The sequence below is a fragment of the Carlito syrichta genome, unplaced genomic scaffold (genome assembly GCF_000164805.1).
Source record: "Carlito syrichta isolate Samal-C Ts95f unplaced genomic scaffold, Tarsius_syrichta-2.0.1 Scaffold303965, whole genome shotgun sequence".
NCBI classification, from domain to species: Eukaryota; Metazoa; Chordata; class Mammalia; order Primates; family Tarsiidae; genus Carlito; species Carlito syrichta.
The window spans coordinates 393,388-411,940 of NW_007248061.1; the positions used below are offsets into that span (position 1 = coordinate 393,388).

At 36.0% G+C, this 18,553-nt stretch overlaps 1 protein-coding gene across 1 annotated transcript in view; it reads left to right on the forward strand.

The window, feature by feature from the left end:
• Nucleotides 1–18,553, forward strand: part of RYR2 (ryanodine receptor 2) — a gene marked incomplete at its 3' end in the record, with an annotated part of 448,211 nt that overhangs the window by 383,171 nt on the left and 46,487 nt on the right. The window contains exons 57-62 of the mRNA XM_008059232.1: nucleotides 4,720–4,797; nucleotides 6,837–6,912; nucleotides 11,536–11,659; nucleotides 12,482–12,597; nucleotides 15,772–15,836; nucleotides 18,414–18,535. Coding sequence (XP_008057423.1) covers nucleotides 4,720–4,797; nucleotides 6,837–6,912; nucleotides 11,536–11,659; nucleotides 12,482–12,597; nucleotides 15,772–15,836; nucleotides 18,414–18,535 — 581 coding nt within the window. The remainder of the gene's footprint in view (nucleotides 1–4,719; nucleotides 4,798–6,836; nucleotides 6,913–11,535; nucleotides 11,660–12,481; nucleotides 12,598–15,771; nucleotides 15,837–18,413; nucleotides 18,536–18,553) is intronic.

Sequence of the window (18,553 nt, forward strand, 5' to 3'; positions counted from 1 at the left end):
CTGGTCTCAAACCTGTGGGCTCAGACAGTCCTCTCACCTTGGCCTCCCAAAGTGCTGGGATTATAGGTGTGAGCCACCACGCCCAGCCAATCTATGTTTCTTGATTACCACACACATGGTTTTATCGCTAATAAGATTAGTGTTCATGGTAAAGCTCCTGGCTCAAAGGTATTGCATATTCCAGGTAACCTGAAATTGTATAGGATCTGCCCAGTCTGCTGATTTCCATGGAGTGAAGAAACAGGCAATTAAAAGCACAAAAAGAATCTGTGCTGAATAAAAAAAAATGTTTACTTATAGTCTGAAAACTGGCATAAAGAACTTAGTCTAAAATAAAAACGATGTTCATTTCAGTTATACAAGGATATGTAAATTTCAGTTACATAAGATAACCATATATCCTCTTAATATATAAGAGGATATTGAATACTGGGAATTCTATTTTAAGAACAAATATAGTTATTGATATCAGCTCTATTTTATTCATTTATTCAATAAAATTTACAGAAAGTCTAATATCATTTTTCATCAGTTTTAGGACACACATTTGCCATATTTTAATATCTGTGAGATTGGGAATCGTTTTATATACCTGACACTAATGAAAGATGGCATGTGTTGAGCTCTGGGAACAGTAAGATGAATAAGACTCATCTCATATCTGCAAAGTTTTTGCTGTATAGGGGAAAGGCTTATTGCTCAGGGAATAACAAAATAAATAGTTTGGAAATGTGGTTCTGACCTTTACAGAAGGGTGAGATTGAAGGCAGAAAGACAAACTACTTTGGAGGATAGTATAGTCATCCCAGAATAACCAAAAACAAAAACAAAGAATGTTAAGTATCTGAATTAGAACAAAGACAACAGAAATAGAAAGAAGTGGGTGTGCTAGGGGATATTTTCAAGCAAAAGAGACAGAATTTTGTGACTAATTGATATGTGGTGGTCATGGATTAAGGGGAGCAGTCAGAGGTGATTGCCATGTATATTCTAACTTGAGTCACCAAGTTGATAGTTGAGGTAAAGACCATAGGAGTTCTGGGGGACAGCAGGGAGAGAATAATGAATTTGATTTTAGATATCGTGGTAGGCAAAATGATGCCTCCCAAAGATGTCCACCCCCTCATCACCACAACTGTATGTGAACTACATTGGCGATGATAGTTATGGTGGTAGTAAAGATAGTGATAGTACAGTGTAAAGTATGCCGAGAAGGAAGAGACAAGCCACTGGTGGTTAAAAAGGTTTATTAAAGAAAAGAAAAGGGGGGAAGTGGCTGACTCTACAGAGAGAAACCAGCGACCTTTGTTCTCTTGGAGGCCACTTATAAAACCCCAGTCTTGGCTCACTGGGCTCTGAGAAGCGATTTTAGGGAGTTTGGAATTGAGAACCAAAAAGTGGTTTTGGGAGTTTGAGTTGTCAGTCGTCTGGCCTTTAAAGGTAGATGTTGGTAGTGTTGAAGGCTGTTCTTACAGCCTTGGGGTACAGATATCCACACTAAGCCTGTCACACCTGTCTCTGAAACGCAGGCTTAGGAAAGCAAAACACTGACAGTCAGTACCAGGATATTATCAGTCACATAGTTTTGGGATGTTGGTCTCAGGAAAGCAGATATTGGTAGTAAAGTAATTAGTAACAGAACGCTGTTAGAACAGAGTGTTAGCTTTTTGGGTCATTGTAACTCTGTGCTCCATTTACAAGGTTTATATGATGAGTTGTTTTAACTACAATCTCCTCTCCCATTCCCCTACAAACCCTATCATGCAGTAGCAATAATAACAGTTTGCCAAGATTCCTGATCTGTTTCTATGTGTCAGGCACTGTGCTAAGAACTTTATATTCATTATTTAATTTTATACCTCTCTTTGAGGTAGATGGTATATTGAGCATGTGAAAAGAAAAACTGAAGTCAATTAAATTTAACAGTTTAATTGAGAAAAAAACAGTGGCAGCCACTGGTTTGGTGAGACTGGTTTGATGAGACCAGGACTGGTTTGGTGAGACTCCAGGACTGCCATGTGGCTGGAAACAAACAAAAAAAAAAGGAATGCGAGATACAGAGACAGGAGAATGTTTCCAGCTTGGTGTTTAGACATGGTTTGAACAGTTGGCCATCTATAATTGACTAAAGCTCGGCTACTGTAATTGACTGAGACTCAGCTATTGAAATGATCTAAGTCAGTTAATAAAAAATTTTAATCGCTAGCAAAATAATAGTATTAGCCAGCTTAATATAAGTAACTCCATTTTATTTAAAGCTTCCATCTTAGTTGCCTGCCTGACCTAAGAATAACCTCTTAATGCGTACATGTGATTGCTGTAATGTTCTCATGACCACAAACCCCCAGGTTTGTCCCCTTTGGGCAGGTCATGGTGCTGATCCTTCCTGCTGACTGTTACTAAACTCCCTAGCCACAAGCTCCATATACTTGTATGCTTTGTTAACTGTAATCAAATGTCCCAAGAAATTGTTAAGAAATTATTCCTTGCAAAAGCCCCCTACCACATTCCTGAAATTTGTTCCTAGTTTAAGTTCCCCATTGTTTTTAGTTCCTCTTACTTCAACCCCCCCCCCCCCGTGCACTCCCTGCTGTGTAGCCAACATTGCAAATTTTACCTATAAAAACTTGTCACAGGCGAGGCTTGGTCGCTCAGGCTGTAATCCCAGCGCTTTGGGAGGCTAAGGTGAGTGGATTGCCTGAGCCCACGGGTTCGAGACCCGCCTGGACAACTTGGCAAGTCCTCATCTCTACAATAAATCAAAAATTAGCTGGGCGTGGTAGCATGCACCTGTATTTCCAGCCACTTGGAAGACTGAGGTGGAAGGATTGCCAGAGCCCAGCAGGTCGAGGCTGCAGTGGCCGGGAGCGGCCACTGCACTCCAGTCTGGATGACCGAGTGAGACTCCAACTCAAAAAAAAAAAAAAAAAAGAAAAAAAAAACTTGTCACAAACAGCACAAGTTTGTCAAGAGTTCCTGGTATGAGCCGCTCTTGACTGCGTGCTTTAAATAAAGGACTCTTCATCTGAAACTTGGCGTGCTGGCATGACTTCCTCTCACTTTCTCAGTCATAACACTATTTGTTAACAAAGATAAATTTCTATGTTAGGTTTTCAGTTTGTGTAATACTAAGCTAGAGTGTAGTTTGTTTTGTAGGACTTACAGGAAGGCTTCTCAAGGCTGAACTTAGTCTGATTTAACAAACATCAGATATGGGTAACCAGAATCTTAAAACTGTTAAGTTACTTGCTCAAGGCCACACTTGTACTTGGTAGGGCACAGACAGGCTGTAGTTATACCACAGCTGCTTGTGAATGGGACAAAGGAAAGGTCTGACAGCTGGAGTTCAGTGGGTAGCTTTGAAAGTGAAAGATAATGAAGACATTTAATGCCTATTTTGTCTTTTTCCTTTCCTTCTTTCACTGAAATAAGAAGTGTGGTTGTTAGGTAAATGTTTTAAGACAATAGAGGATCTGAGACCTAAAGGAGATTAAAGTTTTAAATATTCATCATTAATAGGCATGTGAGCCAATAAGGATTGACTAAAAATACTCTTGTAACAAGAGTCCAGTTGGAATGGAATTTGTTATTTTTTATGATATCTCTGTACATTTTAACAGTACTGGAGCAGGAATAAGCATTTGAGTAACCTGAGAATGACACTGCAGACTCTTTAAAATTTAGGAGTCATTTAAAATATATGTTTATCATTTTCAATTGAAATTCACAATTTAAAAAAACCATATGTGCCTCTGTAAATAAACTTGGCTAGTGTAATTAACAATACACTTTTACATTGGACCATACGCTTGCTTGAGTAATGGAAAACCAGGCATGATCTTAACCTAGTGATTGTATTACACATATCATTATTAGATGGTAAGGCACAGAAGCCAGGGTTCAGCCAAAACTGACCTGTAAGTTGGGTGTCATTCATGAGCTCATTATTAATTATAGCATGTTTTAGACTCTCTTTTATTTTATAAGCATGAAATGAACATTTTTATTTTGCCTTTTTTATTTGTCTCAAATAAGAGAATATATACAATTATGAACTATATCACGATATAATTTTAGATGTGTAAGCAGAAACCAAAGTTCATTTCTATGGTCCAATTTTATATTATATGCCATTGGGTAGAATGAGTTAAGTGCCCAGGACTGTAGTGAAACTTACTTAAAATTGATGAGAAGATATATTTTGTTTTTAAAAAGAAAAAATTTAGAAGTTAAGGAATTCTTTGGGTCATTGAGGATTTCTTTGTAAACCACAGAATAGCATATATAATTTTATAATTAAAAATTTGGTTATATTTTCTCCTAACACTCGGCCCATAAAGACATTTGTAAATATTGACTTCTTTGATTAAGTATTGTTTGCTTGAAGAAGAGAAAATTTTATTACAGCTAATTAGTATTTGTGAGAAACTCACAATTATGAAGGTTTCTTGCATAAGGTCATGTTTCAGGCTTTTGGAATCGTTGCACAATTTGTCAAATTCTGGTCATTAACTTTTGGGATTGTCAATCCCTAAGATATTTGGATATATTATTTAATCATAAGTTATTATCAGACACTCAAATATAATTTAATTTGCTAGATATATTGTATTTGCCAAATCATCTTGTGTAGATACTTGCCAGTTTAATCTGAGAGAGCATATTTGGAAATTTGTTTGCCTCGTATTTCTAAAGTATGATTTTACACAACTTATCTAGGTTTCTGTAGATACTGCCCATGGTTATAGCCCGCGGGCCATTGACATGAGCAATGTTACGCTCTCCAGAGACCTGCACGTAAGTACAATTCATTTTTTAAAATATCCTCCAAATTTAATTTTTAAAAAGCATACTATAACACTTTTCTGCATGAATTGTTTCATTGTGATGATCATATAATTGATCCATAGAGTTTATAGATTGTGTACTCTGCTGTTTTAGTATTATGTGAAAGTTGGTCATATGAATTGGGTCATTCTTTTCATATCCGACCAAAACAGGGTCAAGAAGCCAGGTGGAAAAAGCACTCAGGACACGTAACATTTCTCCAATAATGTAATTCTGTACAAGTTCGGCTGCTGAAACTGCCTATTGTTACCTGAGACCAGTTTTATATATATGTGCTGAGATGACGTGCTGCAGTTCAGACTAATCTTGTTCATTGTCATCACCCTCCAATCAGAGCTTGCCAGCTCCTGAAAACCTTACCAGTGACAGTGGGCATTCTCAAAGAGTAATATATAACACTTCCTTTTTCAAAAAATAAAACCTTCAATCTTCTCTGTTTTTCAGACATACCAAAGATTACCTGGTCTGCGTGTATGCCTCAAATTGCAATTATTTCTTCCCAAATAAAACATTAAATTTAGAGATTATCTCTACATTTTTATTTTGACTTTGACAACTGTCAAAGTCTATATAACTTTTTCTAAGATGCTTCCTCCACATAGCGTATTTTCCTTAAAGATAATTTTCTTTTTAAAATCCTATCATTAAATAGCTGTGTGTGAGAAGAGAGTAAATAAATAACGAATAGTATTCTGCTGAAGGACCACCTTAGTTACTTATTTTAATTGATGCCATTTTACTACCTCCACTCACAGTCTTATCTGTTCTTTTAAATGACATTTGAATAAAATATAGAATGTGTTACCATAGAACACGTTAACATGTCAATATGGTATTTAGTGATACTGACGTTGTTAGAAACTGCATTACTCCAAGAGAAATAAGGATGTAAATATAAAATTTGACCCAAGTACGGTGGCTGATACCTGTAATCCCAGCAGTTTAGGAGGCTGACGTGGGAGTAATTGCTTGAACCCAGGAGTTCAAAACCAGCCTAGGCAACATGATGATATCTCTTCTCTACAATTTTTTTTTTTTTAATTAGCTAGGTGTGGTTGCATGCCTATGATCCCAGCTACTCAGGAAACTGAGGCGAGAGATCAGAGCTTAAGGCTGCCATAAGCCATGATTGTGCCACTGCACTCCAGGTTGGGCGACAGAGTAGGACTCCAACACTTCTTCTCTTTCTCTCTCCCCTACCCCCATATATATATATACACACACACACATATATATGTATATACACACATATATATGTATATATATGTTATAATGTATAATGTATTTTACATATATAATGTATGCATTGATAAATTGTTTGGTTTGCTGTTTGTTATTGTTCCTGTATAAATGTTTTAAAATGACATAGTAAACTTGAAAATTAAAATAAGTGAAAAGAATCACACAGATAATCTTATCAAAATACAAAAAGCCACAAAGATGAATGTGGCTAATTTAAAGTCCCTCACCTAGTTTGCATGGAGATTGCTCTAGAAGTTACGTCATTGTCCATTTAATGTTCTTTGTATTCAGTGTTTAGTAGGGTTTAGGTCATCTTTTGAAGCTTTGGAAATTAAAACAAGAACTTCTAAATAAATATACTTTTTGTGGAAGTCTACTGCTAATTTGAAGTTTCGTTGTTGAATTAATAAAACATTTCCTTTAAACATTATGAATAACAACGTTTGTTCTTATTGAATCACCTCTACTGTTTAGCTACTGTATAATAGTTCAAATTATTAAAATTCTCTGGAATTCAGATTCCAAAGAAGAGTTGTGTTTGATTATCCTTAGTGTATCTCAGCACTAATACTCTGTGATTTACAGCATGTTTGCTATTACATATTAGAAAGTAGTATGGTCCTTTTAAAATTATTGAAATAATTGATATTTTGTTCATTTAAGGCATGTTTGATATTACATATTAGAAAGCAACGTTTTTTGTGTTTGTTTACATATTGAAGTAATACATATTTTGTTCATTTAAGGCTATGGCAGAAATGATGGCTGAAAATTACCATAATATATGGGCAAAGAAAAAGAAAATGGAGTTGGAGTCCAAAGGTAATATTTTCTAAAAGCCTTTATTAAATTTCATCAGAATTCAACTTCATGAGTATATGAATGAAATAATTAGTCTTTTTAACAGAAGAGCTTTTTGTACCTTTTCAAAATTAGTATAGTTCAAATGTGCCCATAAGAGATTCAAGGTTGGGAGTTCTATAATTTCCTGGCTGCCAGTGTCTATTTTCTTGTGTCTCAGAATTTCAGTGGCTCTCTTTTACCCATTTTAGTGCATAGATAGCTATACTTCTCATCCTGATATTCGAGGCATTCCATTAATTACTTAGTTCTTTCTTCCTCCTGACTCTTTCCCAACTTAAGTATCTCTTATCTCTTTTTATTTTCTACCTCAGCCTCTTTCTTTTGTCTAGTCCAGCTGCATTACTTTTACATACCTCTGCTGGCTCTTATCTCCTGTTATCTTTTTTTCCAAATATTAAAATGACCTAATAATCTCTTAGTCATTTCTCAAGTCTTTTCTTAATTCATTTGCATAAATATCCTCTTGAATGTAATGTATCCTGTACTGGTGATCTCTTTCATTGTTATCTATTTGACATTAGTCTATACTTTCTCTTTAATGACTTTCCATATGAGTTTCTCTTCCACATTGGGAATATGAGTTTTTCACGTTCAGAGCCACAACTTTTTTTATTTCTTTTAGAATTCTTATTGTACAGTTCTGGGCACCAAAAAATATCTTCTATTTCTTAATTATTAGAATAGGTAAAAATATAGGGGGCGGGATTTTGAAGGGTGGAGCTATTTCATGGTGAAAAGTATAGCTGTAATATGGAAGGATGATATCAGGCACCAAGTGCTAGAAAAGAGAGTAACACAAATTAGGATTGTTCACTGAGAGGAAAGGAGAGGATTTTGCATTTTAAAATGTGACTCAAGGCTATGCCCATTGTTCCAAAAACACCCCATAAATGTTTGTTAATGAATGATTACTTCATTGGCCAGCTGATGGATAAATGAATGAGCAAATGAGCCAAGAGTTTTGCTTAGTGAATTCTTGAAAGGACATTGCCCACAGGACTAGTAAACAAGATCACCATTTGTGACATGAGTGGATTACATGGAAAAAAATCTGTTCCCTTTTTTCCAAATATGTTTCAGTTACCCTGGTTGGGTTAAAATTAAAAGTCATAAGCAGTTATTACAGGTGAAGTATGTGTTATCCAAAATGCTTGGAACCAGAAGTGTTTGGAATGTCAGATTTCTTTGGATTTTGTAATATGTTCATATGCTTACCAGTTTAGTATCCCAAATCCAAAAACCCAACATCTGAAATGGCCATTTCCTTTGTTCACCAGGTGTATGCTTAACAGTTTCAGATTTTGGAGCATTTTGGATTTTTGGTTTAGGCACATTCAATCTGTGCTGTTTTTCCAAATAAGTATGCTAGAAAATCATCATTGCTTTTAATATCTGGGTTAGGCATTGGGTGTCCTACAGTGAGGGTTTTCTTTAAGTCAGCCTGTCATAAAGTATGAGACATCCATACAAAGTATGGGATAGCCACAATTCTGCATCCAGCTTGTATTAGCCCAAATTCACATAGTGTAGTTGGGAGACTAACACAGTTGCAGCAGACTAAATGGTGACTAGGTAAAATTAGTCCTCACGGTCTTTAGACCTTCTTCTGAAAACAGGTGTCTCATTTTAAAAGAGGAAATGAATTGTGTAGGACCAAAATGGCAGACCAATAAAATTGTTAAAATGTCGTACTAGATCTTGTCTTTAGGTTATTGAGATTAACGAAACAGAGATATAAGTCTTGGAAAGATTGGCTACAGATTGTGGATAATTTCAGAACAGAAATGAAACATATCTTTTCTCAAATTTATTTTCTCACCTGAGGACATTCATATTGGAGAGGATCTTTATAGCCAACCGTTGTGGGCAGTTTTGTCCTGTCAGCTCTACCTCACTGCTGAGAAGATCTGAGTGGGAGAATGGGAGGTGCCTGGTGCTGTATCTTGGTGCCTGTGTGTTTGTGTGTGAAAGAGAGGGAGGGGAGAGGAAGGGAAGGGAGGGAAGGGGAGCCAAGGGGGAGGGGAGGGAAGAGGGGAGCGAAGAGAAGAGGCGAGGAGAGGGAAAGAGAAGACCTGGGAAATCAGAAACATTAAAAGAATCAGTGCCCAAGCTTTATTTCTACCTGCTCTGATCTACTTTATCTCCTGCATCTATAGGCAGAAGAAGAATCTGCTTTAGAAAAGCACTCTTTTGCTTGTCTTGGTCATCTGGTCTTCAGTGCTCTCTCAGTTCACTGTAGGATTCTAGAAAAGTCTGGGGGAAAATCAGGTGTCATACCGAGTATATTTTAATAGAAAATAAAAAAGTGAACATCCAAAATGTATGATGAATGCTCCTAAATTAGTGAAAAATGTCAAGAACTAGTATTTATTTCTATTCTTCTGTCCTCACCACCACTGTAAGTATTTTATACCATGGTGATCTGTTGTCAAACCATGGATAGCTCTAGTATCAAGCATTTTTTTACTCTTTAGTATGAATGGGTTCAGGAGCCCATGCTAGTATGTTTGACAGTATCCTAGAAATTGTTACCTTCTCATTTACTTCTCCATGTAGCTAGTTTCCTTCTGCACAGAACATCTGCACTTATAAATGGGAAACATGGGGGTTGGAAAAGCAAGGTAACTGTCCCACAGTCACTATTAAGAGGCACAGCCAAGACATGGGTTTCAGCCTACAGGTTGACTTCAAAGTGTCTGCCCCATCCAATTCAGTCGAAGTCTGATAAGGTGAGAAGCAGTTCAGGGTCAGAAGGTACTTGGAATTCTTTAAATTATAGACATCTTTTTCTGTCTTCTCTTTCCTTACGACCTTTCCCAGGATAACACATTGGTATCTGCCCCAAAATTATTGTAGATTACAAATTAAGTTGCCAAATGACTATGATCCTCTAGTACTAAATGCAATAATTGAGTTCAAAACAGGTGATGGTTAATTAAATTAGGATGATTAAATTAGATGCTTGATTTTAAAATCCTTTTTTTGTTGTTTTAATTGACACCTAATGTACGTATTTATGCATTACAATGTGATATTTCAATACATGTAGACAATGTAGAATGATCAAATCAGGGTAATTTGTATATCCAGCATCTCAAATATTTATCATTTCTCTTGTTGGGAACATTCAAAATCTACTCTTCTAGCGGTTGGAAGTTACAGTATATTGTTGTTAATTATGGTATTCTTATATAGTATGCTATTAAGTAGTATCTTTGATTAGGACAGAAGTGAAATTTGGTTCCTAGTGTACTTAGTATCCTTGTGGCTGTTCACAAAACATTTGTTAGCATTATCTTCTGACAACAATGTTATACTTGAGACTATTAATATATGATGAAATAACTGATGACTCCTTGGTATTCCTAGTATTTGTTAGGTTGGTAATTCCTGACTGTCTCCTTGCGTTTATGATAGTATAGTGTCACCTAATGGTAGTAGAGTTCACTGGGTGACTGAGTGTCTGTAGATGGTACTCTCAGTCAAAACCAGCTTTGGGAAAATAGGAGAAAGAAAACACTTTCTCCTGTGCATTTTTGCCTCCTGACTTATTGCATAAGGCAGATTCAACATTTATGATTGTCTCATGGCTAAACTACATTGGAAAATGACTTAATAGGCTGTATGCTATTACCATAATTCAAACATAATATTTACTCTCCATTTTTTCTTCCCAGAATTCCCTTAGCAGTTGTATTCCAGGGAGATGTAGTATCCCTTGCAATATTTATTACCATACATGTTTTATAAACTTTGAATTTGGGACATACCATGCTATTCAGTTTGCTACTACTTTAAGAGCATTCTTCAAGTCAGATCTTTACATCTGAAATTGACAGTGCATTTTAAAATATTTTTATATTTTTTTACAAAATTTAAACCTCTATACATTTGTTTCTCCTTATTAGCATTTTTATTTAAATACTTCATAGACTTTTTAAATCTAAAAGAATAGAATGCTTTTAATACTTCTCTCCAGAATAGGTATACTAGAATTCTAGATTTTTGGTAGAAGTTACTTGCCAAAATTTTTTAATTATTCAAGTATTATATACTTAAGAGTGATCAACTTTTAAGTTAGCACATCTTCAAATTGTTTTGCATATTCATAAGTCATGTGACTATAACAAACTCTCTGATCTGGCAGATGTACATTTTTATTACACCAGAAAATGAAGCATAACCCCCAAAACATCCCTTATAATTTTACTAGATCCATGTTTTAACATATGCGTGTTTTAACATCTGCGTCCACTTTCCACATTCAGATTTGCATTAAACAGAGAAGAGAACACAGCTGCTTCTTCCTCATTGGTGAATGCAGATGTCATTGGCACCCAATAGTACAAATGCATATATGTTCATATTTTAACTGCATCTTAGAAAACATATGCAGAGTCTTTCTTTCCACATGTTCCCTGAACTAATTGTACATTAAAAGCACGAAAAGCAGAAGTGTCTTCTATGAGTCTTATATGCTGTATGGATTAAGAACAGATACAAAAAGGATTTTAGTATAGTCCTATCATATACCTTCTGTGTCTCATCTCAGATTGTGTTCTTGTCCTGCAATTCTCTTAGGTGGTGGAAACCATCCTCTGCTGGTCCCCTATGATACACTGACAGCCAAAGAGAAAGCCAAGGATAGGGAAAAGGCACAGGACATCCTCAAGTTCTTGCAGATCAATGGATATGCTGTATCCAGGTAAATGTACCCCTAGCACCAGTTGCACACTCTTCATAAAACTACATAGTTAAATACCCCCATCAGATTTAAAGCTGAAAACAAGTACAATGATCTGCTTAAACCTCAGAGCTACTATTTGGTATGTTCAAAATACCCACATCAGAAACATTAATGCAAACATGAATGCCTTTAGCTGTTTGCCACATTCCTTTTGCAACTTGTACTAAATCATCATCCATCATTCAGGCAAAATCTCTAAACAAAAAAACCACACACAGTTCTTGCAAAAGAAACATTTTATTGCATAGTGATAGTTATTTGTTGCAGTTTTATGCCAAGATACAAAGTATTCCTTATAAATTAAATCTCCTTTCCCCCTTGAACTATAAAAATATTAGGCCAGGCTCGGTGGCTCAGCCTGTAATCCCAGCACTTTGGGAGGCTAAGGCGAGTGGATTGTCTGAGCCTGTGGGTTCGAGACCCAGTGGGGCAACTTGGTGAGACCTCGTCTCTACAATAAATCAAAAAAATTAGCCAGGTGTGGTAGCGTCCACCTGTAGTTCCAGCTACATGGAAGGCTGAGGCAGAAGGATCGCTGGAGCCCAGCAGGTCGAGGCTGTGGTGGCCGGGAGCATGCCACTTGTACTCCAATCTGGGCGACAGAGTAAGACTCTAACTCAAGGGGAAAAAAAAAAGAATATTAGAAAACTTCAAAAGTTATACATGTACACACACACATACACACACACACAAAAATTATACACACATTTTTTTAAACAAAATTTTGCCATCTAAGTAACTGTACAAATTTCTTTCCATACTTTGTTTTTGCTGTTCCAGGGGTTTTAAGGACCTGGAATTGGACACACCTTCTATTGAGAAGCGATTTGCCTATAGTTTCCTTCAACAACTCATTCGCTATGTGGATGAAGCCCATCAGTATATCCTGGAATTTGGTAGGTACCGTATTGCCATAGCTAATAGCCCAGTTTTTGTTATTCTTAATGTTTATCACATCAAGGTATAGAATAGCTCAGACTACTGGACTGTTTTCCTCATGGTATAAACATATTCTATCCATTCTAGTACTCAGTAGAGTCCAACAGTCAATAGACAAACAAGTTTTTAGTGAGTGGGTAAAATTTGTGAACTTTTAAAAAACTAACATGTCATTATTCTCTCCTTATAATGTGTATTGGAATTACTTTTCATTTTGAAATACTCAGTAGAAAGATCAAAATCTTAAGGTAGAGTTAAAAATTTCCTATGAAGTTAATTGCTCTGTTCATCAAAAAGCCCTCAATTTCTGTGGGATCTTGAAATTTCTAAGCATTGTAAAGTCCTTGAGTTCACACTTTGTAGGGACACACATTTATACTAGAGTATTTACAGTACAAAATACTTTATTATGCTTTTAGGGTACTGTGAAAGCCCTCCTTCCTATCTGGCCCGGAGGCACCTCAGAATTACAAATGAACAAACAAACAAATAACCTATTGCTTTAGATTCAGAACAGATCATCAAAGCAGCCTCCCATCACTTCTGTTATATCATGATCCTTTGCAGCATTGCTGAAACAAAATTCAGCTTGTTAATTATTCACCTTCATGTCAGATCACTTGGTATGGATAGTTTGATTCCTTTTGAAAGGAGTATGCTCCTCTGGTGCTTATTCTTTTGTATTTTTCCTCTCAAGGTTTTATGTTTGTTTTTGTGTTTAACACTCACTTCTGTCTTGCAACACCTTTTTCTCTGGACACATTGTCCTGAGTCCCTCAGCTGCTGTTTTTCTTAGGATTTAAATTCAGTTTCTGGCACAACATCAGATTAAAGTTTGTAGAAATTTAATTTCTGTTATTTTCTTGCTTCTGGCCTTCTGTATCCTAAATTCTATTAAAGATTTTCCTGTTGAGCTTTGTTCTTATAAACAGTTGACCTCTCTTTTAACCTACTTCTTTATCTATAGTTACAATGCTCTGCTATCACTCTCTTTCTATCATCTTTTTCATAAAAAAAATTCAGTATGCAAACTAATTTATAATCTATAATTTCTCTGTTACTCATAAAACTAATTTTTAAAAAAATATTATTCTTGGTTTATCCTCATAAGTTGCCAGATCAGTCTGAATTAATGAAATTTCACCCAACACCAAAAACGAGGCAGTGGTGATTTTCTTGACACTTTCTTGCACAAAATTAAATATTGTAGTTTTTGATCCATATTTGAAAGAATCTGATAGGAGTAGCAACTCCAAGATTCAGTCTTCTTTTTGGAGAGGCTGGGAGAGGAGGGGAAATAGGAGTAATCATTTGGAGACAGGAGCAAGAAAGTTGTTCTGTTTTGTTTGTTTTTGTTTTACCTTCACATGGAGAGCAGAAACACAAATTTGAAGGGAAGAAATATGTTTAGGTACTATTTATACTTTATTCAGATTTCTGAATAAACTCTCTAACACGCGGTTGTGTATAGGGAGGGTGAGACTCTTGCCATAGGACACATTTACCCACATTTCATTTTTTCCACAGTGGGAAGAAAGTAGCATACAACGACAGAGCCCAGTGAAATTTCACAATTCTCTATGTTATACATACCCTTTTCAGATGAATGTGCCAGGGCAATTTATGTGTAAGAACTCTGTTAAAGGTGCAGATAAAGCTGTGAATACCAACACCATCATTTAATTTCCATCTTTCATTGTTATTACAAGTAACACTGCTATATTGCCTTCTCCCTTTATCTTTCACTTTATTGACTTTGCAACACATCATAATTTCCTCCTTCTTAGACCTAAGCAGACAGTAATAATAAGAATATGCATATATCTTTTTCTAATTTTTTTGTTATACCATAGATTGTATTATCTCTAAATCTTATCCACAATTTACACATAAGCATTTTTAAATGGGTAGTAGAAGATAAGGTATTTCCTGTTTAATTCCTTGGAATATTAGCAGATTTGGTTGTGCACAAAATTTTGTACATACTTGACATACTTTACATGAGAAAGTTCCTTTATGGATCCAGCCATTCTGCATAATGTGCTTGAACGAGATTTAATACCGAAGTGATACAGAAATGAAATTTGCAAGTGTTAAAAAGTCATCATTTTCTCTTACTTATTCAGGGGAAGAGCATTGTTCCAATATTACAAAATATTACCTAAATTCCCTAAAAATTATCCTGAATTTATGATAAGACTTGATAAAGCATATATCAAGTTTTTTGTTTTTGTTTTGCAAAATAACTTTTTAAAGCAAAAGTCAGTTTGGTTCTTATTTTACTAAAATCTGACATCCAATTCTGAATTTTTTGGCTCTCCAATATGTTCTGCATATAGTCATGGTTATTATAGTTTATTATTATCTCTCCTGTATGCATGAAACCTCTTCCATATTCACAAAGGAGAAAGGCCACCTTCTAAGCTAAATGCATTAGGTTAATGAATTCTTAACCTTGGATAATTATTTTAAACCATGGGGAAAACTTGGATGTTTTTGCTTCACTTATAGACATTATCTTTTGACATAGGTCATAGCTTCTTTTCATTCTTTGGTGGAATGTTAATTTTCCAGCCTAATATTAAAATTGTTATCCTCCTTCTCATTATATACCCTGACTTCCTGCAGTTTTCCTGTTTTTGCATATATTAAAATCGGAAGCATTAACTTTCAGTCACACTGAGAGGTAACCATCTTTATTAGAGGCCAGAGTTAAAATTTAGCCTATTAGATTTATTCAGTTTACATTTACTTTCCTCTCCCCAGTGTGCTTCTTTTCTTACAGGCTACTGAAAATGTGGGACTTTTTCACTTTATTCTCTTTTCTTCCCTACATATCAATAAGATCTCATAGCTACACAAGTGTATTTGTGCTCCTAACTACAAGGATGGACTGTCCTCAGTAGCTTTTGTATTTGGATTGGAGTATTATTTTTTTTTAATCCTTGAAATTTTGTTGTTGTTGTTAATTACACTGCCAGAGTTTGCCTTTACATTTTTGGTAGGCTTATTTTTATATTCGGTTTAGTGGGATAATACATTTAACAATGTGTTGTAAACTTTGCATTTTGGGTGGAGATCTTGTAATGTTTAAAGTGAAACATGTACCTAAAAAGTCTTCATATCTACAGATGGTGGCAGCAGAGGCAAAGGAGAACATTTCCCTTATGAACAAGAAATCAAGTTCTTTGCAAAAGTACAGTATACGATCCATTTTGTTTTGCTTCAATGTTTGTTTACAAAATATACTCATTGGATGGTTGCCTCTTTTCAGAATGCTCTTGTTTACCAATGTGAATTTTATTACAAGTAAATATTCTGTGACATAAAAATAAGTGCATGAAGTCGTACTCCCAGCACTCTTGATCACACTTTAACTCCTTCCACATTCCCTGTCATAGTTCTCTTCACATGACTTCATTCTATCTGTGGGCTAATTCAAAGTCTAAATACATTGACTTTATTGTAAGACATAGAAGAAAAATATCTAGTTCTTAACATTTGAGTATAGTTACATTTAAAATTTTTAAATGAAAATTTATTTTGTAAGTAGGAAAAGCATTAGTTAATTTTATGAGTACAGTACAAGAGCCTTTAGCATAGAATCTTTATTGTGGGAACGTAATCTTACTCATTTTACAGAAGTTTAAAGGATAAATTGTTCATATACAAAGTATTTCCCATTGTTATTCATTCCACTTCATAAGGATTTCTTAAAAATTTTCTATATTGCTGGAAAATTCATCATTCCTTTCAGCCAAAAAGGGAAGGAGATGAAGAGTTGCAAAGTCTCCATGCTGGTTTAGTTCACTTACTTGATTATCATGAAGACACAATGCCCTTGGATATGCTTTCCTGTTTAGGATACCTGTCAGTGAACCTGAAGACCTAGTTATTGCTATTTCCTTTCAAAATACTTTTTTTTTGAGTTGGAGTCTCACTCTGTCGCCCAGACTGGAGTGTAGTGGCCGCTCCCGGCCACCACAGCCCCGACCTGCTGGGCTCCCTCTGGCGACCCTTCCGCCTCAGCCTTCCGAGTAGCCAGAATTACAGGCGCGCGCTACCACACCGGGCTAATTTTTTGATTTTATTGTAGAGATGAGGTCTCGCCTGCCCAGTACTCGGTGATTATTACCGATAATTTGCTCTAAATACCATTTTTAAATTGCATGCTTTTGATTGGTTAATATTTGGCTTCCAGTATGTTTTCAAAATCGTGGTCCTTTATTGCAAAACAGATTTCTATTATCTTTTCTTTCCACTCAATATAGCAACCAGAGTCTGTTCCAATCATCGAAAACTCCAAAATTTATCCTAGGGTGTACAAAGTTAGCGGTCGATTAGTAGATAGAGATTTTATATGTATATATATAAAATGGATGGATATATATCCAGTCTCTGCTAGATCAAAATCCCCCTTGAGAGCAGATTACAGAATGCTGTATTTATTGCTTCTAGCCACACCTTTAAAATGCATTCTTGTGTGACCCATATTCTCAGCTTCCCTAGTGATTTTGTTTATACATGCTTTAATGTGGCTTAATTTCTACTAAGTCTATATAATTCATTCATTCACCATACTGAGTACCAATCTCTAGATTCAGGCAGTGTCACAACTGTCAAGGAAGATCAATTTAAAACTTTTCTATTCCCTACTATGTACAACTGTACTAGATAACATAATGGTGGGGGGTAGGTACATTTAGATCGACTTGAGTTTGAATACTGGTAATGCCAATTGTTTTTTCACTTATTCATTCAAACACATTTATCTAGTACTTCCTATAGGCCCAACACAGCCCTTGGAGGATGAAATGGTCAACAAAACAGACCAACTAGCAGTCCTGGAGGTCAAAAAAGGATTAAAATGGGAAAACAAACCCAGAAATGTGTCTTACTTCTTGTATACCTTATATGCTCCCAGGAAGAGAGGTTTTAATCCAAAGTCACACATATAAGATGTAAAAATGCAAATGATGTTGTAAGAGCAGAGAATAAGGGATTTTATCTGGTTAACGAGACCGGCAGCAGCTTACCTGATAAAGTGCCACTGAGCTGAGGTCTGCAGAGAGAGTGAAGTAAATAGGTTATGGAGCAGGACGAGCATTGCAGACTGAGGAAATGGCATGTGCAAAGCCACCTGGCCTGAGTGGACAGCGTGAGGAGGAGGAAGTGGCCCAGGGCCAGCAGGATTGAAGGCACCCTGAAATGGGATGTAGGTTTTGATAAAGACCAGGTAAAAAAAGCATCATGTGGGCAAGTAAGTAGCAATGTGACTCTGAGAAAATCATTCACTTTCTGTGTTGCCAGCTAATACCTAGAAAACCGGGGTGATGGTACCTACAGCACAGAATAGTCACTATAACGAATGATACTGTGTCAGTCGTTATTCTCACACATAGTAGAGACTCGTATATGGGAGTCGTGGGATATTTTTGTGCCTGTTGGTCATTGGACATTATTATATACAAAACTTAGGCTTTCATCTTGAGAAAATATTGAAAATGCTGGCCAATACTTCCAAACTGTTGAAAGTTTGCTTGTTCGCCATAATCACATACCACCACATCCTGCACGCTCCCTGCCATACATGAACTGGAGACAGCAGAGTGAGATTTAAGCGAGGCAGACTGTGACACAGTGCTAAGTGGCATGGGTATGAGGGGGGTCCCGTTTCATGTGAACAGAACTCTGACTGCTCCAAAAGCCCAGTTCTCATTTGTCCCCCAAAAGATTTCACTATGTTGATCTGTTTTCTTTTCCTTTCTTTCAGGTCGTTCTCCCTCTAATTGATCAGTATTTCAAAAACCACCGTTTATACTTCTTATCGGCAGCAAGTAGACCTCTCTGCTCTGGAGGACACGCATCAAACAAAGAGAAAGAAATGGTGACTAGGTAAACAGCTATAACAAT